This window comes from Trichosurus vulpecula, chromosome 5 (genome assembly GCF_011100635.1).
Source record: "Trichosurus vulpecula isolate mTriVul1 chromosome 5, mTriVul1.pri, whole genome shotgun sequence".
NCBI classification, from domain to species: domain Eukaryota; kingdom Metazoa; phylum Chordata; class Mammalia; order Diprotodontia; family Phalangeridae; genus Trichosurus; species Trichosurus vulpecula.
The window spans coordinates 266,542,365-266,560,360 of record NC_050577.1 but is presented as its reverse complement, the minus strand read 5'-3'; the positions used below and the strand labels follow the sequence as shown (position 1 = coordinate 266,560,360).

The 17,996-nt window shown below is 48.1% G+C and overlaps 1 protein-coding gene across 2 annotated transcripts in view; it reads left to right on the top strand.

Annotated features, from left to right (window-relative positions):
* The window catches only part of ERBB3 (erb-b2 receptor tyrosine kinase 3), a 34,026-nt gene that overhangs the window by 12,211 nt on the left and 3,819 nt on the right, over positions 1-17,996 (top strand). Inside the window, exons 1-21 of one of the 2 annotated variants that reach the window (XM_036759325.1) lie at positions 4,565-4,674; positions 4,831-4,984; positions 8,669-8,820; positions 9,401-9,587; positions 10,650-10,775; positions 11,358-11,423; positions 11,630-11,748; positions 11,890-12,031; positions 12,567-12,680; positions 12,799-12,919; positions 13,319-13,392; positions 13,579-13,669; positions 13,891-14,096; positions 14,293-14,425; positions 14,633-14,723; positions 15,028-15,182; positions 15,858-15,911; positions 16,279-16,420; positions 17,079-17,198; positions 17,463-17,561; positions 17,745-17,930. In XM_036759325.1, the coding sequence (XP_036615220.1) occupies positions 4,903-4,984; positions 8,669-8,820; positions 9,401-9,587; positions 10,650-10,775; positions 11,358-11,423; positions 11,630-11,748; positions 11,890-12,031; positions 12,567-12,680; positions 12,799-12,919; positions 13,319-13,392; positions 13,579-13,669; positions 13,891-14,096; positions 14,293-14,425; positions 14,633-14,723; positions 15,028-15,182; positions 15,858-15,911; positions 16,279-16,420; positions 17,079-17,198; positions 17,463-17,561; positions 17,745-17,930 (2,460 nt within the window). In that variant the 5' untranslated portion in view covers positions 4,565-4,674; positions 4,831-4,902. Of the gene's footprint in view, positions 1-4,564; positions 4,675-4,830; positions 4,985-8,668; positions 8,821-9,400; positions 9,588-10,649; positions 10,776-11,357; positions 11,424-11,629; positions 11,749-11,889; positions 12,032-12,566; positions 12,681-12,798; positions 12,920-13,318; positions 13,393-13,578; positions 13,670-13,890; positions 14,097-14,292; positions 14,426-14,632; positions 14,724-15,027; positions 15,183-15,857; positions 15,912-16,278; positions 16,421-17,078; positions 17,199-17,462; positions 17,562-17,744; positions 17,931-17,996 lie in introns of those variants that run through there. The other variant, XM_036759326.1, reaches the window with a different exon arrangement.

The window sequence follows — 17,996 nt, the reverse complement described above, 5'->3', positions numbered from 1 at the left end:
CCTGCGAGTTCTAGATTTTGGCTATAATAGTCTTAGGTTTCATGTCAGGATTTCTTTCGGGAAGTGACCAGCGGATTTCTTCATTTTCTACTCTTCCCTGAAGGCAGTTTTCCTTTGTTATTTCTTGAAATATATCTTTTTTTGTTCATGACTTCCCATGAAGTCCACGTAGTCCAATGATTCTTATATTCCTCAATTTATTCCAATAAATACTCAATTTTTCAATTTGCTCAAAAGATTCTCAATCAATTTCCCAGGTCAGTTGCTTTTCCTGTGAGATATTTCAGATTTTCTTCTTTTTGTTTTAGTCTTTTCACTTTGTTTCTTTTTTTAAAAAATTTTTTCTGGGGAGAGAGGAAGGCAGTTGGGGTTAATTACTTGCCAAAGGTCACACAGCTAGTAAGTGTGTCAAGTGTCTGAGGCCGGATTTGAACTCAGGTCCTCCTGACTCCAGGGCCGGTACTCCACTCTCTGCACCACCTAGCTGCCCCTTCACATTGTTTCTTGATGTCTTGTGGAGTCTTTAGCTTCCATTTGGCCAATACTAATTTTTAAGGATTTATTTTCTTCAGTGAGGTTTTGCATCTCTTTTACAAGCTGTTAATTCTCTTTTCATATTTTTCTTGCATTATTCTCATTTTTATTACCAATTTTTCCTCTACTGCTCCCATTTTATTAAAATTTTTTTTTTTGCTTTTTAAAAAAAAGTCTTTTTTTAAACTCTTTTAGGAATTCTTGATGGACTTATATCCAGTCTGCATTCTTTTTTCCTTCAAGACTTTGCTTGTCAATGTTTTCAAGTCATTTTCTTCTTCTGTGTTTATGTTTTGGGTTCCTCTGTCACCACAGTCATTTTTTTACATCAGGTTATTTTTTTGTTTGCTCATTTTTCCAGTCTACTTGACTTTGGACTTTATGTTAGTGTTGGGTTCTGCTCACCTCTAGGGTGGGGGGAGATGTCAAGTCTGAACTTTTATGTCCTTCTACTGCTTTCACAGCTCAGTCTGAGGGCTCTGTAAGTTTTCAGTATTTCCAAAGTGATGTGATCCAAGAAGAGGTCTGTTCACTGCTCTCCTGGTCTGTGCTCTGCGAATTTCTGACCTGCTTTGGATCTCTTGGCTTGCGTGTGGTTGAGTTTCCACAAACTGCTGCCAGACCCAGTCACAGCCCCTAGGATTTTCTGCAGGTTCGGAATGAACTACTGGCTCCCCTTTGGTTTTGGCCTTCTGTCCTGGTTTATTCCAGTGCAGGCTTATGTGTAGGACTAAAGGTTAGAACTGAGTCCCCGACTCTGCTCTTAGGCTCAGAGATATACAGCTATGTTTCTGAAACTTGTTCCTTGCTCCTTACACAGGTAGGACCCCTGCTCCCTTGTGACCATGAAGACTCCTCTCCTCCCTAGAACTGTTACCCAGAAATAAATAATAGGCAACAGAGATGCTAGATGGCACCCATTCCTGCTCCCAATACTAGTATAAGGGACCCCTAGGATCTCTTTCTGCACAGGTATTCAGTCCCCTTACTATCCTAGGGCACTGGGCTGCTCACTGCCACTGCTACTGCCATGGCCCACTATCACTTTTACCTGCTGCTGTGTTGAGCTCCTGGCCACCTTCCACCCCAGGATCCACAGACCTCTTTATCTTCCAAAGCTGCAATGGGCTGAAAAAAATGATTCACTATAACATTTTCTTGGCTTTCTCATTCAGAATTCAGTATGGCATGCTTTCTTGGTCTTTGTGGAGGAGATTGGAGAGAAGCTAAGGCAAAAAATTCTACTTCTCACTCTGCCATCTTGACTCCATCACTATTAACCTTTTCATTTTACATGAAAATTTTCAATTGATTTTTAAAATTCAATTTCATTTTTATTTTCTATTCCAAGTTCTCTCCCTGCCTCCACCCCTCCTTAATCCATTGAGAAAGCAAGAAATGATACCCATTAGATATGAAGTTACATTATGAATTATATATGAAGTCATGTAAAACATGTTTACATTCACCATGTTCCCCTCCCACCCACCCCCAAAAAGGAAAGGAAAATAGAGAAAAGGGGGGAAAAAGCATGCTTCAACTTGCACTCTAAGACCAAAATCTCTATCTGGAGGTAGAAAGCATTTTACATCATAACTCCTTCGAACTGTGTTAGATCATTGTATTGACCATAGTTACTAAGTTTTGCACACTTGATTATCTTTAAAATATTGCTGTTTTGTGTAGATTGTTCTTTTGGTTCTGCTCACTTCACTTTTCATCAGTTCATGTAAATCTTCCCAGGTTTTTCTGAAAACAACCCCTTTATTATTTCTTACAGCACAATAGTATTCCATCACATGTTCAGTCATTTCCCCAATTGGTGGGAATGCCCTCAGCTTCCAACTCTTTGCCACCACAAAATAAGCTACAATAAATAATCCTATTAGCTTTTTTTTTTAAATCATCTGTTGCAGGTGTTCTAGTTGAATTTGTGTTGTTGTTAAGACTTTCTTTGCAGTTGTTTTAGTCATTCTTTTCTTCTGGATTTGTGTCTTGAGGTTCCTTGTCACTATGATAGCATTTTATGGTGTTATCCTTTTTTCGTTTGCTCATTCTCCCAGATTACCTCCTGACTTTGGACTTGATATTAGGGCTGGACTCTGCTCACTTCTGGAGGAAATGTCTGGGCTATTGCTGCTTTCTTGGGGTATTAAACGCTGTGTTATTTGTTATTCCAGGATCTCAGGAACAGCTTAGGCTGGGGATCTGTAAACATTTAGTGTTCCCAAAGTGATCTGATCCAGGACAAAGTGTGATCATTGTTTCCCAGTTTGAGCTGTGCAAATTCCTGACCTGGATCTGGAGCTGGGAAGCCAGCTGGGAAGGTCTGCTGATTCTGAGTGATAGAACTACAAGCTGCCTCTAGGTCTATGATTCCTGCTCTGATTATTCCTTTGTAGGATTCAGATTGTTCGAAGCCGGAACCAAGACTCCACTTGCTCAGGGAGTTGGAGCCACACTTCTGCTACTTGCTTCTGAACATAGTCTGCACTCAATACTTATTCCATCAATTCATCTAAAATTGTTCTTTTAAATTATTCCCTATATACAATATTTTACCACCCACCTCTATGCCTTTGCATGGACTGTCCTTTATATCTGAAATGTTCTGCCTCACCTCTTTCCCTTTGAGACCCTTCAGAGCTAAAGTGGGCATCTAGGTGGCATAGTGGATAGAGCCCTGGGCTTAAGAGTCAGGAAGACAAGTTCAAATCTGGCTTCAAGACACTTACCAGTTGTGTGACCCTGAGCAAGTCAATTAACATGTTTGCTTTAGTTTTCTCATCTGTAAAATGGGGATAATCATAGCACCTACCTTATAGGGTTGTTGTGAGAATTAGATGAGATAGCAAATGTACAGCACAGTGCCTGGAACATAGGGAGCACCTTCCTCAAGAGCTCTTTCCTGATTTCTCCAGTCACTGGCATCACTTCATAGTTGTATTCACGTATCTGGAGGGCAGAGACTTTATCACTTTTGTCTTCCTATCCCTAGCTTCTAGCACAATGCCTAACACATAGTAGGGACTTTAAAATGCTTGTTGATTGATTGAAGTTTAGACTTCAATTAATAGGCAACAGGGAGACACTAAAGACTAGTAAATAATAGGAGTGACTTTGTTTACAAGGAAAAGTTGCCAGAGGAGCGGAAGTCCTGTCCAGAGCCTATTTCATATGGTTCAGGTGAGTGGGAACAAAGTCCTGTACTAGGGCTAGAGGTGATAGAAAGTAGGGACCAACCAGTATAACTTGTCTGAGCCTCCCTTATCCCCTCCCCCCGAGAAAGAAGGCACTGAAGCTGCGGGACAGTTGGGTGAATTCATAAGGGGGAAGCAGAGAGGCAGCTGTCCTTTAGATAGGCCGTGGGGGGCAGAAGGGGGGGGTAGGGGAGGTGCAGGCAACAACAGGTGCATTGAAACTTGGCCCCACCCTTGCCCGGCTGGGTCTGCCCCTCCTCTCCTTTCCTTTCCCTTTCTCAGAGTGGGAATGGAAGGGAGGGGCCTAGGGTCTGTTGCCAGACTGGTACCCCCTCCCCTCCTCAAATTCTCTTGGGAGACTGGGCAGGCGCCGGGTTTGGAGGGGGGAGAAGCATCCGGAGACAGTGCAATTTCACGGAGCCTCGGAGAGGCTAAGGATCTTGGGGACGAGTAGGCTCAGTAGTGGGGTCTCAATTCCCAAAGGAGGCGGGGGAGGAGCAGGAGACGGGAGCTGCCCCCTTCCCCCCACCTCAAGAGAGATAAAAAAAAACACCAAAGTGGACCAACCGGCCAGGGAAGTAGGAGGGTGGGGGAGGGTTTCATTTGCATAATGGGCGGGGCCAGTCTGGTAGAGAATCCCTCCTTTATCTACGGGGGTGTGTGTGGGGGCAGTCTTAGGAATTTTCTGCTCCCCTTCTCCTCCGGGAAAATGAGGGTGAGCCCCTCCATCGCTCTGATTGGCTGCAGCAAGGGGGTTCCCACAGTCTAGCCAATGAACTCGGGGCCCGCGTAAGGGGGGGGGGGACGGGCGGTGTAGGGTGGCTCAGCACGAGCCGGGTGGAGAGGCTGAGAGTAGGGCGAAATCGAACTTCAACCCTGCGAAAGTCTGAGGCGCTGCCAGCGCTAGAGTCCGGGAGCGGCCGTGACTCACCCCACACACGTACGCACCCCCCCTTTCTTCTCTCCTCCGCGCCCCCCCCACCTTCCTACCTAGTTCCCTCCTTCCTTGGTCCCAGCTCCAACTCTAGATCCTGTAACACTTCGCGTTTGCTACCTGGACTGACTGCCGCCTCTGCCTCTTCCCTTCTGGACTCAGGTGGCTTTCTCAGTCCTGATGTCTTAGCCTCGGATCCCCGGCCCGGGCCCCCTGCCCCGGCACGCAGCAGCTATGAAGGGGTTACTGGAGCTGCAGATATTGGGCTGGCTCCTCCATCTGGCCAGGTGCTCGGAGGTGGGCAGCTCGCAGGCAGGTAAGTGGAGGCTGCGGGACAGGGGAAGTTGGGCGCTGCTGGGAGCTTCAAGTGCAGGGAGGAGCCGGAGTTTGGTGTGCCCGGGGAACTTGGAGCTTGAGAGCCTTGGAAACAGAGGGGTCACTGACTGCAGCCGCAGTGCGGTCCCCTCGGGGTGGCCCCGCTCTGAAGCACTCGAAGCTTGGACGGGCTGGACCTCCCCCCAACCCTCCACCCGCCTTCTGAGGATCCTCCCGGGGAAGCGATTGCTGCCTCAGTTCCCCAATCTGATTTCGAGACTGCAAGGAACCCAGGCATTCTGGGAGCCCCAATTTGTAGAGATGATGAGCTGAGATGGGGTAGTCTCTTTTATTTTCTCGAGAGGTGAATCAGAATTTGGAGCCTAACTTCTTTTCCCAGTCCCGTTTCCCTGGTTCCCCAGGTTTCAGGCACCGCCAGTTTCGGTGTTTTGCCGGCTCTGGGAGGAGCTAGGATAGGATTTGGGGGGGTGGAGGGGGCAGTTCTCTTGTGTTGAAAAATAGGTCCGGGCCCCTCCCCTTCTTTGCTTGTTTGTGTGAATACTTGTGGGGGGGGGGGGGTGCTGGGCAGAGATTAGCCAGAGGGCCAAGTCCAGGTGATAGTGATAAAGAACTTCTGCAAACCACTCCTGTGTGCTTCGTTCCGTGCACCTCACGAAATCCAGACTTTGGCAAATCCGACCACTTAAACTTCTTGCTTGCACGCGAGGCATGAAGGAAAAGGAGGCTTAGACAGGCTGTCTCCTCTCATAGACAGAACTTAAGGAGACAGTTCAGGGAAGGATTGCCCACCCCCAGCCCTTTCCTTGGGGACCTTTGATAATTGCGTGCTGGTGGGATTTGAGGGGATCAAAGAATTAGGTATTCCAATGCCATCTCCCCCAATTTGGGGCTTGGTGAATTTTGTGTCCCACCCACAGCAGGGGTGGTGTGGGAGTGAAAAAACACCTGTGTTTCCCCCACAGTTGCTGGGTCTAAATTTAGCCTCTGGGACCTTGAATTGTGAACACTCCCAGCTGGAAGAATGGAGGAGGGGTCTGGTATAAGAGGTAGTAGTTGCAGAAAAGGGGTGACAGTAGCTACCTCCTTCAGACTCTGGGAATCTGAGAAGTTATCAGCAAGGAAACCAGGAATTCTGGCCCCTGGCTCTTTTCCTGGGGGAGGAGAGAAGGGGGGTGGGGGGGGGGTAGCACTGGCCAGGCCTTCCCTTATCTGGATTTTCAGCCTCTGGGCATCCGGCCTCGTCTGGGTCGTACTATGCTCCCTTTGTCCTAACTCTGGTCAGGGGTAGGGGGGTGTTGGAGTTGAGGTTCACATTGAGGATCCCCAGGGGGGGTTGTAGGAGAGAATTGTCCTTTCCTATCCCACAATATTGTCTTCCTAAGAGGGCCTGTGATTGACAACTTCTCCCTGTGCTCCTTGATAATTTGGGAAGTTGGATCATTCCAACCCACCACAAATACCTACTTTTTCCCTAGAAATGGCTATAGTAGTAACTTCAGGCTCCTGGTCCTTCCTTCCTGCTTCTTCCCCACCCCCATCTACTGCCCTTTGCTCCCCTTTTTTATGTGAGATGGATTTTATTCCTATGGGTAGGAGACAATGACTTCTAATTCTCTCCCCTAGTGCACAAGAATCCGTAAACATATATGTTAATGTGATTCTCTTTGGGGCAGTGGAAGAGAGAGATATTTGGGGGATGTCCTTTGACACGGTAGCCCAAGGCAATGTACCAGGGTACAAAAGCATTCCTGGAGTAGTTATGGCTGCTGGGGGGAGGCCTTGAGAAAAGAGGTAGGGCAAGGGCACCATATATTCTCAGTTATTTAAAAAAAAATCTGGGTCTGATTTCATTCCTATGGGAGTGAGAAAACTCTCTCTCTAACTGATGCAGCTCAGAAATTCTTCTGCCATTTATAATCTTGAAGAGTTGCCAAGGTGTAAGTCTCTGTCACAGGCTGGACTTGAACCTAGCCCTTCCTTCCTCTGAGGCTAGCTCTCTAGTCACTAACTCATACTGCTCTCAGAGACATATTTTCACACAGACATATCTGCACACAGACACACAAGTCTTTGCTTTGTGGGCATGGGGGAGGGCTCTGGTAAAGGGGCATCCTGTTAGCAAGGGAGGTAGAGGCAGTTTTAACCTGATGGCGTAACTCTCAGACAGAAGCAATGCCGTTCTCAGCCTTCCTTCTTGTCCCCTCCAAAATGACAATGTTGATGATTCCTGGGATCATGCTGATCTCCATCCCATCTCCCCTCCCCCTTCTCAGTAATGGAATCCTGACCAGGAGAGTGGGGTGGGGATCTGTCAAGGGATCAGGCCTGGTATGGAGCTGGCAAGAGGGGGTTCTATGACTTCCATTCCCCACATGCCTTCATGCCTGCTTCCTGATGAGCAGGCAGTGCCCCCAAGGAAGAGTAGTTGCAAACAGGTGGTATCTCTGCCCCTGTCCCTGACTCCCAACGCAGACTTTAATCCACTGGAAAAGGGAGGGGACCAGAGATCAAGGGGGCAGAGATACCTTGAATTGTTTATCATTTCCTCATCAAAATCATATTCTGCTACATTTTTATATCACAATTTGTTCCAGTTTCTCCAACCTATGGGCACCAAGTGGAAAGACACACATGCTCAATTTCCTCATGTGCCCCCAATATAGCTCATTCTCCCTTCTTTAGTCTAGGAGTGGCCTGTGTTGAAAAGCTCTTGAATTAAGCCTTTTTGTCTCCCAAACAGTGATGGGGGGGCGAGTTTCCTGTTGTTTATCCCAATGTTTTTTGTCCTTGGTGGAAACTATGCAGGGTTCTGGGGAGGAGCAGAGGGGTAGAGGACTCAGACTGAAGGTAAAGGAATGGAGTGCAGTGATGATGGAGTCACAGTTGGATAAAGGATAGCAAAGAAGGTAGAGAGAGGTGGAGCTAAGTTTTGGGAGGGAGGTATTGAGGGTGGTGCCTATTCTCCCAGCTAAAAAGACAAAGCTGCTATAGACCATTCTCTTTTCCCTCCAGTGAGGTCACTGTCTGAGCCTAGGGCTTGAAGGGGAGGGGGGGAGCAAGAGGAGGCTGGGGAAGGGGTGGGGGCTGCCCCCTTCTCTTGGACAGAATCAGCTCATTGTGGGATGGGCTATGGCCCTGGGTACTGCCCCCACTCCACTTCCCCCACCCTTCCTCACCCACAGTGGACACAATGAGGGCTGTGTGTCTGGCCCCAAAGGGACCTTTATTTCAAGGACCCTGGGGCATGGGGGGGTGAAAAAGAGCTGGGTGCCCCTAGAAGGAGGAACAGAGCTGTATTCCTCTTTTTCCTCCTCACCCTTCCCAATACTAAAAGACTAGCTACCTGAAAAAAAAATCTTGAAATAACAGTAGTTTTGGCTTGGTTAACCCCTTAATCCTCATACCTCATAGGTAAGATTTCCCAATGTCTTTTCTGCTCCCACCTCTAGGAATTCTGAATGTAAAAGTCCGGTATTCATTTCCTTCTCCTGACCTCTCTCTTCTGCCACCTCCATTCCCCCAAAGAAGTAAGGCAGAAAAGACAGAAAACAATTGCCTTATCTATCCAATATCTAACTGCCACTAGAACCCTGTATCTAGTCAGTAGAAGAGTCCTATGGGAGGTTCTCCAAATCCTGAGCTCTCCACATTCCTCTCCTAACAGTGTGCCCAGGAACCCTCAATGGACTGAGTGTGACCGGTGATGCAGAAAACCAGTACCAGACACTGTACAAACTCTATGATCGGTGTGAGGTTGTGATGGGAAACCTGGAAATTGTGCTTATAGGGCATAGCCCTGACCTGTCCTTCCTGCAGGTGAGGAAACTTGCATCTCCCCCACACATACCCAATTGAGATACAACCCCAACCTGTCTTCCTCTGGATCAGAGAATATTACCCCCAACTTTTATGGTCCCCCTTTTTTCCTTTGTATAGAAAAACCCTTCTTTTTCCTTTGGACCTGTCTTCCCCCAAGCTGTCTTCTCCCCTCCTACCCTGACAGAGAACTGTATAGATGAGGACAAAAGTTGGAAAGGGGGAGAGGAACAGGAGGCCTTTTGTAGATATTTATGGTTGAGAAATGGGGTTCCCAAGAGAATAGAATTAAGGGAAGAGATCCATATGGATGAAGTTCAAGAGAAGAAGGCATTGCAGAGCAGTCGAGCAGTCTCCTCTGGTTCTCAACATCCCAACTCCCAGAGGCAGAGGGTCTAAAATTGATCTTGAAATCCAATTTCCTCCTGAATGGAGGATCTGGAAGACTTGGAATGTCACCTCCCTTTCCTATCTTAAGTCTCCTTACTTTGCTTTTGTGATTAGAGGAAAAGAGCATAAGACTATGTTTGATTGATGTATATTCACACCTTCTCACTGATGCTCCTGTGTCCCAACACAGTGGATCCGGGAGGTAACAGGATATGTCCTGATTGCTATGAATGAATTCTCGACTCTGCCACTCCCTAACCTTCGTGTGGTAAGGGGGGCCCAGGTCTATGATGGGAAGTTTGCCGTCTTTGTCATGCTCAACTATAACACCAACTCCAGCCATGCCCTACGCCAGCTCCGGCTCAATCAGCTCACAGGTTAGTCGTTGTTCAGTTGCTCAGTCTTGTTCAACTGTATAAAACCCCATGGGAATTTTCTTGGCAAAGATACTGGAGTGGTTTGCCATTTCCTTCTCCAGTGTCCTTATTTTAGAGATGAGGAACTGAAGCAAATAGGCCTTAAGTGACTTGCCTAGGGTCACATAGCTAGTGACTGAGGACAGAGTTGAACTCAGATCTTCCTGACTCCAGGCCCAGTGCTCTATCCCCTGCAACACCTATTACCACCTCTAAGCACTGCACTGACCCTTTTGACCAGTCCACTGGCCTTTCCAGATGACTACTGGCCACTCATTGATCACTACCCATTCATCTCTTCACCCCTCTTCCCATCCCTGCTCATCCATACTTTCTTCTACTCTTAATGGCTCAGTTAACCATCTAACTACCAAACCAATGACCACAGGTCCTTCACACAGGGTCCGTGGGGAGGAAAAAAGGTCCTGTGCCTTTGCAGGGGTTGAGGGGACTCATAGTGAAGATCTGGTCTTGAGCCTAAGCCTCTGCCTATTTATTTGCATTTGGGGTTATTGTACTATGTTTACCCTGAATTTCTTCTACTAGTTCCCTGACTTCCCCACCCCCAACCACAGTCTTGATTTCTTGTATTTGTCCCCCTAGGGAAAAGCATGCTGGTTAAATATGACTTGGCTCACTTCTCTCCTGCCCTCAGCTTCTCCTCCTACTTCCTTGCCCCAGTCAGTTGAAAAATAAATAGGCAGGGCAGCCTGGAGGTGGAGGAGTACAAAAGCTGAGTCAGCTGAATCTTCCAGCCTTCCCCTTGCTCTGCCTTCTTCTACTGGCTAAACCAGATCTAGGACAGGTGTCTGGGGAAACAAGAGGTGCTTCAGACTCATTCCCTATCCCCTATGCTCTTCTTTGCAATTTGGGCCTCTTTTACCCAAAACCATCTACTCTACACCCCTGTACCCTTTCAAATATAATCTCAAAGCCAGGATAGATGTGTGTGGAAGACCTCTGGCAAGCAACTCAATTTGGTCCTGGAGATTTCAACTCTACCCTACCAATCTTTCCCTCCAGAGATCCTGGCTGGGGGTGTTTACATTGAAAGGAACGACAGACTTTGTCACATGGACACAATTGACTGGAGAGACATCGTGAGGGACCCACAGGCTGAGATTGTGGTCAAGAACAATGGAAAAAACTGTGAGTCACTCCCTCACATTCCCATTAAGTCCTCCCTCTAAAGGAGATTCCCCTCCATTAGGCCCTAAGCCTAGATCCATGACACTGAATGAGTTCATCCTTCATGATATTCCTCAGGTGCTAGGGTGGACCAACATAAATTCCCAAGATGAAATACTTCATAGTGGTCTGGTACTGCTATTCCCCCTCAGGAAAGTCCCAAAACTTATCCTTCTGGATCCCTGGCAGTTTCATCCAGTCCAATCCCCTTAACCCCAGGACATTCATCTGGGCCCTTGCAGACTCTTAATAGTCATTCAGCCATGGGCACATCAAATAAGCAAGCCCATCTCCTCAACCAAGCTCCTTCCCACTGGGCAGTCCTCTACCCTCACCTCTAATCTCCTACTCCGTTGGCCTCAGCTCCTGCTCAGTGTACCCTCCCACTAAGTCTAAGTATTTGAAGGAGGTGTTAAGGAAAGGGACAAAGAGGGAGAGAGAGTGATTCTCCTTCCTAGCTCTCTGACATTGGGGGGTACAACAGCACAAGACATGGGCAGAGATACTGATGGCTTCCTTGTCTCTGCCTCTTTTCTTAACCAGGTCCCCCTTGTCATGAGTCCTGTGGGGGAAAATGCTGGGGTCCTGGACCAGGAGACTGCCAAACACGTGTGTACCTTTCTTAAGCCCTTAAACTTGGGTTTCCTAAATATTCCCCTATGGCTTGAGCTAGCTAATATGAAGACCTTAGTGTGAGTTCAGCTAGCCAGGAGTTAGAGGGAAGGGTAGTGAATAGGCAAGGGGATGGGGAGGATAGTGGATTGGGAATGGGGACATCTTGGTGGTCATGGCTTCTCCCTTTCTTTCCTAACCAGTGACAAAGACAATCTGTGCCCCACAATGCAATGGTCACTGCTTTGGGCCCAATCCCAACCAGTGTTGCCATGATGAGTGTGCAGGTGGATGTGCAGGTCCCCGGGAGACAGACTGCTTTGTATGTACTGGGGTGATGGGTGGGGCTCTTTTAAGAGTGCCCTGGCCTGGCACACAGTGTTGGAGGGAGGCCTGGTGGCTGGGGGGAGTGTATGGGTGGGCACAAATATTCCTCCATCCTGACTCTCTCCCTATTTCCTAGGCATGCCGACACTTCAATGACAGTGGAGCCTGTGTGTCTCTGTGCCCACTGCCCCTTGTTTACAACAAGCTCACCTTCCAACTAGAGCCCAATCCTCACACTAAGTACCAGTATGGAGGGGTCTGTGTAGCCAGCTGTCCCCGTAAGTGACTGCAACAGGCAGAGAAAGGAAACCTGGGCAGAGATTAGTGGAGTAGGAACAGGGAAAGTGACTTTAGGGGTTTCTCTGTGTCCATGAGTGGGGAGGAAAATTAAAAAAGGGAGAGACACATGGATTGTGACCCTTCTAGAAGGGACCCTTGGGGAGGAAGTCAAGGGACTTTTGCCAAGGACAGGAGGTAAAGAGGGCTGCAAGAACCTCCACTAGAGGCACTCAGGACACCTGAGAGGGTGCAGGAGGGGCAGGGATTCTCTCTGCTCCCAGTATATTATGGAGTGGAAAGAACACTGGTTTGGGAGGCAGAGGACCTTGGTTTGAAGCCTGGCTCTGCCACTCACAACCTATGGCCTTCTGTAAGTCTCATCAGCTCTTTGCCTGGATTTTCTTTATCTGCCAAATGCAGGGAGTGGAGGACATGCCCACTGAGGTCCTGCTCAACTTGAAATCCTAGGCAGGTCTGACAGAGGGTGGAATTTGCCCTTTCTCATTTTCCTTGCTCTCTTCTCTCCTGGCACAGATAACTTTGTGATAGATCATACCTCCTGTGTCAGGGCCTGTCCTGGGGACAAGATGGAGGTAGAAAAGAATGGGTTGAAGATGTGTGAGCCCTGTGGTGGGCTGTGTCCAAAAGGTGAGTCAGTCATGGTATGGGGGAGAAAAGTTTTATTCCCCCAAGTCTTGTCTTGGTGCCTACCATCAGACCCTTCTAAATTTCCTTTGTCTCCTCCCCATCCTGTTTCTGTTTGCAGCCTGTGAGGGGACAGGCTCAGGTAGCCGATTTCAGACTGTGGATTCTAGCAACATTGATGGGTTTGTGAACTGTACCAAGATCTTGGGAAACCTGGACTTCCTTATCACTGGCCTCCAAGGGTTAGATTCTTCCCTTCTTCAAACCTCTCTTGGGTTCTTCCACACCCTTACCCACCTCCTCACCCCAACTCTAACAGAAGAAATGATCATGTGACATCAACAAGGCAATCTCCTCTCTAATATCCCTAATAGGTGCTCATCTACCCTGGGCTCAAACACTTCCTGTGATGAGGGATTTGTGCTTTTTGGGGTAGGGGTGGGAAGCAGCTTATTCCAGGACTGGGCAGCTGTAATTGCTGGAAAGCTCCTGCTTATGCTAATTCCTATCTAATTCCTATAATTTTCACCCATTTCTGGTTCTAGTTCTAGTCCTTAGAATAAATTATGATCTAATACCTCTTTCAGCTCACTTTAAAAGTACTTAAAGAAAACTCTCATGTTTTTCCTTGTCTTCCCCAGAGATCCCTGGCACAACATACCTGCCCTGGATCCTGAGAAGCTCAATGTCTTCCAGACAGTTAGGGAGATTACAGGTAAGTGGGGTCAGGGAAGAAGGGATGTGTCTCCAGGGAAACAAGGAGACTAGGAACATTGGCAGGGTACACAGTGAACCCAGGGAGAAGCAATTGTACACCAGCTGCTTGGGAGAGACATGAGCAAATGAGAAGGTGCAGAGGGCAAAGGGCAGACTCCATAAGTAAAGCTCCCTTCCTCCGCAGGTTACCTGAACATCCAGTCTTGGCCTCCCCACATGCACAACTTTAGTGTCTTCTCCAACTTGACAACCATAGGTGGTAGAAGTCTCTACAAGTAAGTCTATGAAGAAGGTGGTGTTGTTTGGCACAGGACATATTCTTGGCAGGGGGTACCTTTTGGCATCAGGCCTACCCGTAGTGCCTTCTGAGGAACAAGTAGGAGGAATTTGGGGTCACTGGGCAAAAAGACAAAGTTCCAACCCAGTAGTCATGGGCCCATTCTCCTCATCTCTTTCTCTGGGACCTCCTTTCTTACATTGTCATTCCCATCCCCAGTCGAGGTTTCTCACTGTTGATCATGAAAAATGTGAATGTGACATCGTTGGGGCTCAGGTCCCTGAAAGAAGTCAGTGCTGGGCGTATTTATATCAGTGCCAACCGGCGCCTTTGCTACCACCACTCTCTGAACTGGACCAGGCTGCTTCGGGGACCAAAGGAAGGCAGGCTGGATATCAAGCATAATCGCCCCAAAAAGGACTGTGGTAAGTGGGGGGGAAGTGAAGGCCTGAGGGCACAGGCAGTGGTGATATGGAACTTCCAAGGGGATGGGGACAGGAATGGGAGAAAAGATTCTGAGCTGGAGACTGTGGGACCCAAGGCCAAGTACAGTGGTTGGCATTTGGTGGGCAGACTGAGGAGGGCTCTTCTGACCCACTTCTCCTCCTTCTCCTTCTCCAGTGGCAGAGGGTCGAGTGTGTGACCCACTGTGCTCATCTGGGGGTTGCTGGGGCCCTGGTCCTGGCCAGTGCTTATCCTGTCGAAACTACAGTCGAAAGGGCGTCTGTGTGACCCAGTGCAACTTCCTTAATGGGTACTGTAGAGGCTAGAAGGGGGACATGGTGGGGTACAGCAAATGGAGGGGCACAATGAGGGGCTGTGTGTCATGTGGAGGGCTGGATCTCCTATGGCAACTTTTTGTCCTTTGATGGGGTGGGCATTACATAGAGCTGAAGGTCGGGGAAGGGCTTATGGAGGAGACAACCTGAAAATGATGCTATCTCTTTGGGCCCACCCCCAGAGAACCCCGAGAGTTTGCTCATGAGGATGAGTGCTTCTCCTGCCATCCTGAGTGCCAGCCTGTGGAGGGCAATGTCACCTGCTATGGCTCGGTATGGTATAAGTCCCAGAATTCCTTGGAGGGGGAGGGGGGCTACTCAAGGGCCTGCATATCATAGGCCTGGCAGGAAATCAATCAACAAACATTTGCCAAAGTCCAACAGGATGCTGGGTGCTAAGAATACAAATACAGAAGCAGGACAGGCCCTGCCCTCCATGGGCTTATACAATGTTGGTATTTGTAAGGTAGAAATGGTGATTGCTTGGCTCCCTCACCCAGGGTAGGAAACCTCCTGGATGAGCTCAAAGGATCCTCAGGCTTCAGTCTTTCTTGACCTTTTCTTCCACCTCCACTAGGGCTCAGATGCTTGTGCTCAGTGTGCCCATTTCCGGGATGGACCACACTGTGTGAGCAGCTGCCCCCACGGCCTCGTGGGTGCCAAAGGACCCATCTACAAGTACCCAGATGCTCATCGAGAGTGTCTACCTTGCCATGAGAACTGCACTCAGGGGTCAGTGAAGATAAAGAGGGTGGGGAGGGAAAGAGAGAGGGGTCATAGGACAGGGGACAATAAGTCAGGAGGGAAAAGATTAGGGAGGAACCAAACCCAACAACAAGCTAAGAGATTTTCCCAAAAGACTCATGATGGAAAATGCTGCCTACATCCAGAGAAAGAACTATGCAATCTGAATGCAGATCAAAGCATACAATTTTTTTTTGTCTCCTGGTTTTCCCAAATTTTTCTTATTCTCCTTTCACATGACTAATGTGGAAATATTTTCAATACAATTGTACATGTATAGACTTTATCAGATTGCAAGCCACCTTGGGAAGGGGGGAAAATTTTAGAACTGAAAATCTTATAAAAGTGAATGTTGAAAACTAAAATTAATTAATTTTTTAAAAAGCTAAGAGATTTAAGAGGGCTGGAATGGGGAGGTCTATCCCACCACAGAAACCATCCTGAGAAACTGGGGTAAACATAGGCCAGAAAAGAAAAAGTGGCACCCAGAGAGAAAAGAAGGGATCAGAGAATTAAGCCTGATTGCTAGGTTCAGATGAAATATGGATTCCAGTGTGAGCAAACCATAGGAGGTTCTGGGATCAGTGTAGTGGGGAAAAGAGCTCATAGAATGGAATGCCAGTTGTCCAAGTCCCTCACTAAGGAGGTCTTATTCTATTCCAGGTGTAATGGACCAGAGCTCCATGACTGCTTGGGACAGCCACAGGCCATAAGCAGGTAGGTTGGAGTTCAATGATTATAAGAGATTTTCAGGAGGACAGGAGAGGGAAGGGAAAGGGAAGTCTCTGAAAGAACCCAGGGACTTCTATTTTTATCCTCCCCCTCTAAAACTAACTTGACGTAGGCTGGAGTATCCAGGGATAAATTAATTTTTTGCATATACTGACTGCATATATAGACTTATGTCTATAGGCTAGTCCAGGGGTGGGGAACCACATGTGGCCACAGGTTCCCCACCCCTGGGCTAATCCAAGAAGTGGTAGGGCAGTAGGGATCTTTGATGGGCATCTCCCATGCTGTGGGGATACAGTTTACGTAAAGAAGCTGCATCCTCAGGGTAAGCCTTGTTTCCTTTTTCCTACAGTAAGACCCATGTGGCTGTGGGTCTAGCGGTGGTAGCAGGGTTGATAGTGATCACCTTGGTCCTGCTACTCACCTTGCTCTACTTGCGAGGGCGGAAGATCCAGAATAAGAGAGCAATGAGGCGCTACTTGGAGCGGGGTGAGGTGAATGCTCCTTCCTGTACTTAAGGGGCCCAAGTTCCATGTGGAGACCCCTCCCCCCATACTGTTGAGCCATTCTCAGTCAGTTCTTAATCCCCTCCCTTCAAGGAAATAGTGACACAGTGGTAAGAAAACCTGAACTGGGTTATAGTGCTGGTTGTGTGACCCTGAGCAAAGCCTCAGTTTCCCCGTCTGTGAAACAGTGGTAAGTTTTGCTCTGTCTCACACAGGTTGCAAGGCTACAGTGAAATAATGTATGTGAAAGTACCTTGTAAAATGGTATACAAGAGAAAGGTCATTTAAATAGAATTCTTGCCCTTCCTTCCCCCCACCCCCAGCACACACCTCCCCCTCCAAGGGAAAATTTCCCTCTAAAGTCCTTGTTAACACCCTCTCATGATCCCTGACACCATGGAAATAATATTTCTCTGCTAGAGCCCTGACTACACAACCTCTGATCCTGGCAGCTTTCAGGATTTCCTATCTCCCAACATGTTTATGATGTTTCTCAGAAATGCTAACTCTTTCTTCTTCCTTTCACCACTGTGGGCTGTAGTTCCCCCTTCACTCATTGCTGTCCTATAGAAGGTAGTTAGGGGGGATGGGAAAGGATTCAGCCCAGGAAGAGATTTTCCTGACTGCTCCCCTCTGTCCCCTACAGAGCCTGGAGCCTCTGGACCCTGGTGAGAAGGCCAACAAGGTCTTGGCCCGAATTTTCAAGGAGACAGAACTGAGGAAACTTAAAGTGCTTGGCTCAGGTGTCTTTGGAACTGTGCACAAGGTGAGGGGAAGGCAAGAATTCCTAAGGAGGGAGTCTGAGGCACAGGAGCCAGAAAAGCAGGAGGGATCAATGGACAGGGAAGAATATCAAGGGCTGGAGGAAAGGACTTGATCTATGGGGATGATGGCCTTAGGCTGATGTGGTACTCCCTGGGTCAAAAGAAAAGCACTGAAATCCTGCTTCTGTCATTTAATGCCTGTGTGACTTTGGACAAGTCACTTGCCCTCTCTCTGGGCCTGTTTCCTCATCTTTAAATTATCCCAGGGCATATGGATCCCAGAGGGTGAGTCCATCAAGATCCCAGTCTGCATTAAGGTCATTGAAGACAGGAGTGGACGGCAGAGTTTCCAGGCTGTGACTGATGTGAGTGGAGAGATGGTGTGCTGGATGAAGCCTGGGGGTGGTAGTCAAGGGAAAAGCAGCATTAGGAAGGCTGCTGCTGGGTTAGAAGCAACTGTATGTCACTATTAGCCATATTAACGTGTAAAAATATTTTTAGGGTCTGCGAGGACACTGCCCTTTATCTAAATCCACTCTGTCCTTTAGCACATGTTAGCCATTGGCAGCTTAGATCATACCCACATCGTTCGGCTGTTGGGGCTATGCCCGGGATCATCTCTGCAGCTTGTCACTCAATATTTGCCACTGGGATCACTGCTTGACCACGTACGACAACATCGAGGGGCTCTGGGACCACAGTTACTGCTCAACTGGGGTGTGCAGATTGCCAAGGTGAGAGGTCCTTAGGGGTTACAGATCGATTAGATGGGTGGAGTGCTCCTAAGAGTTAGTGGGGAG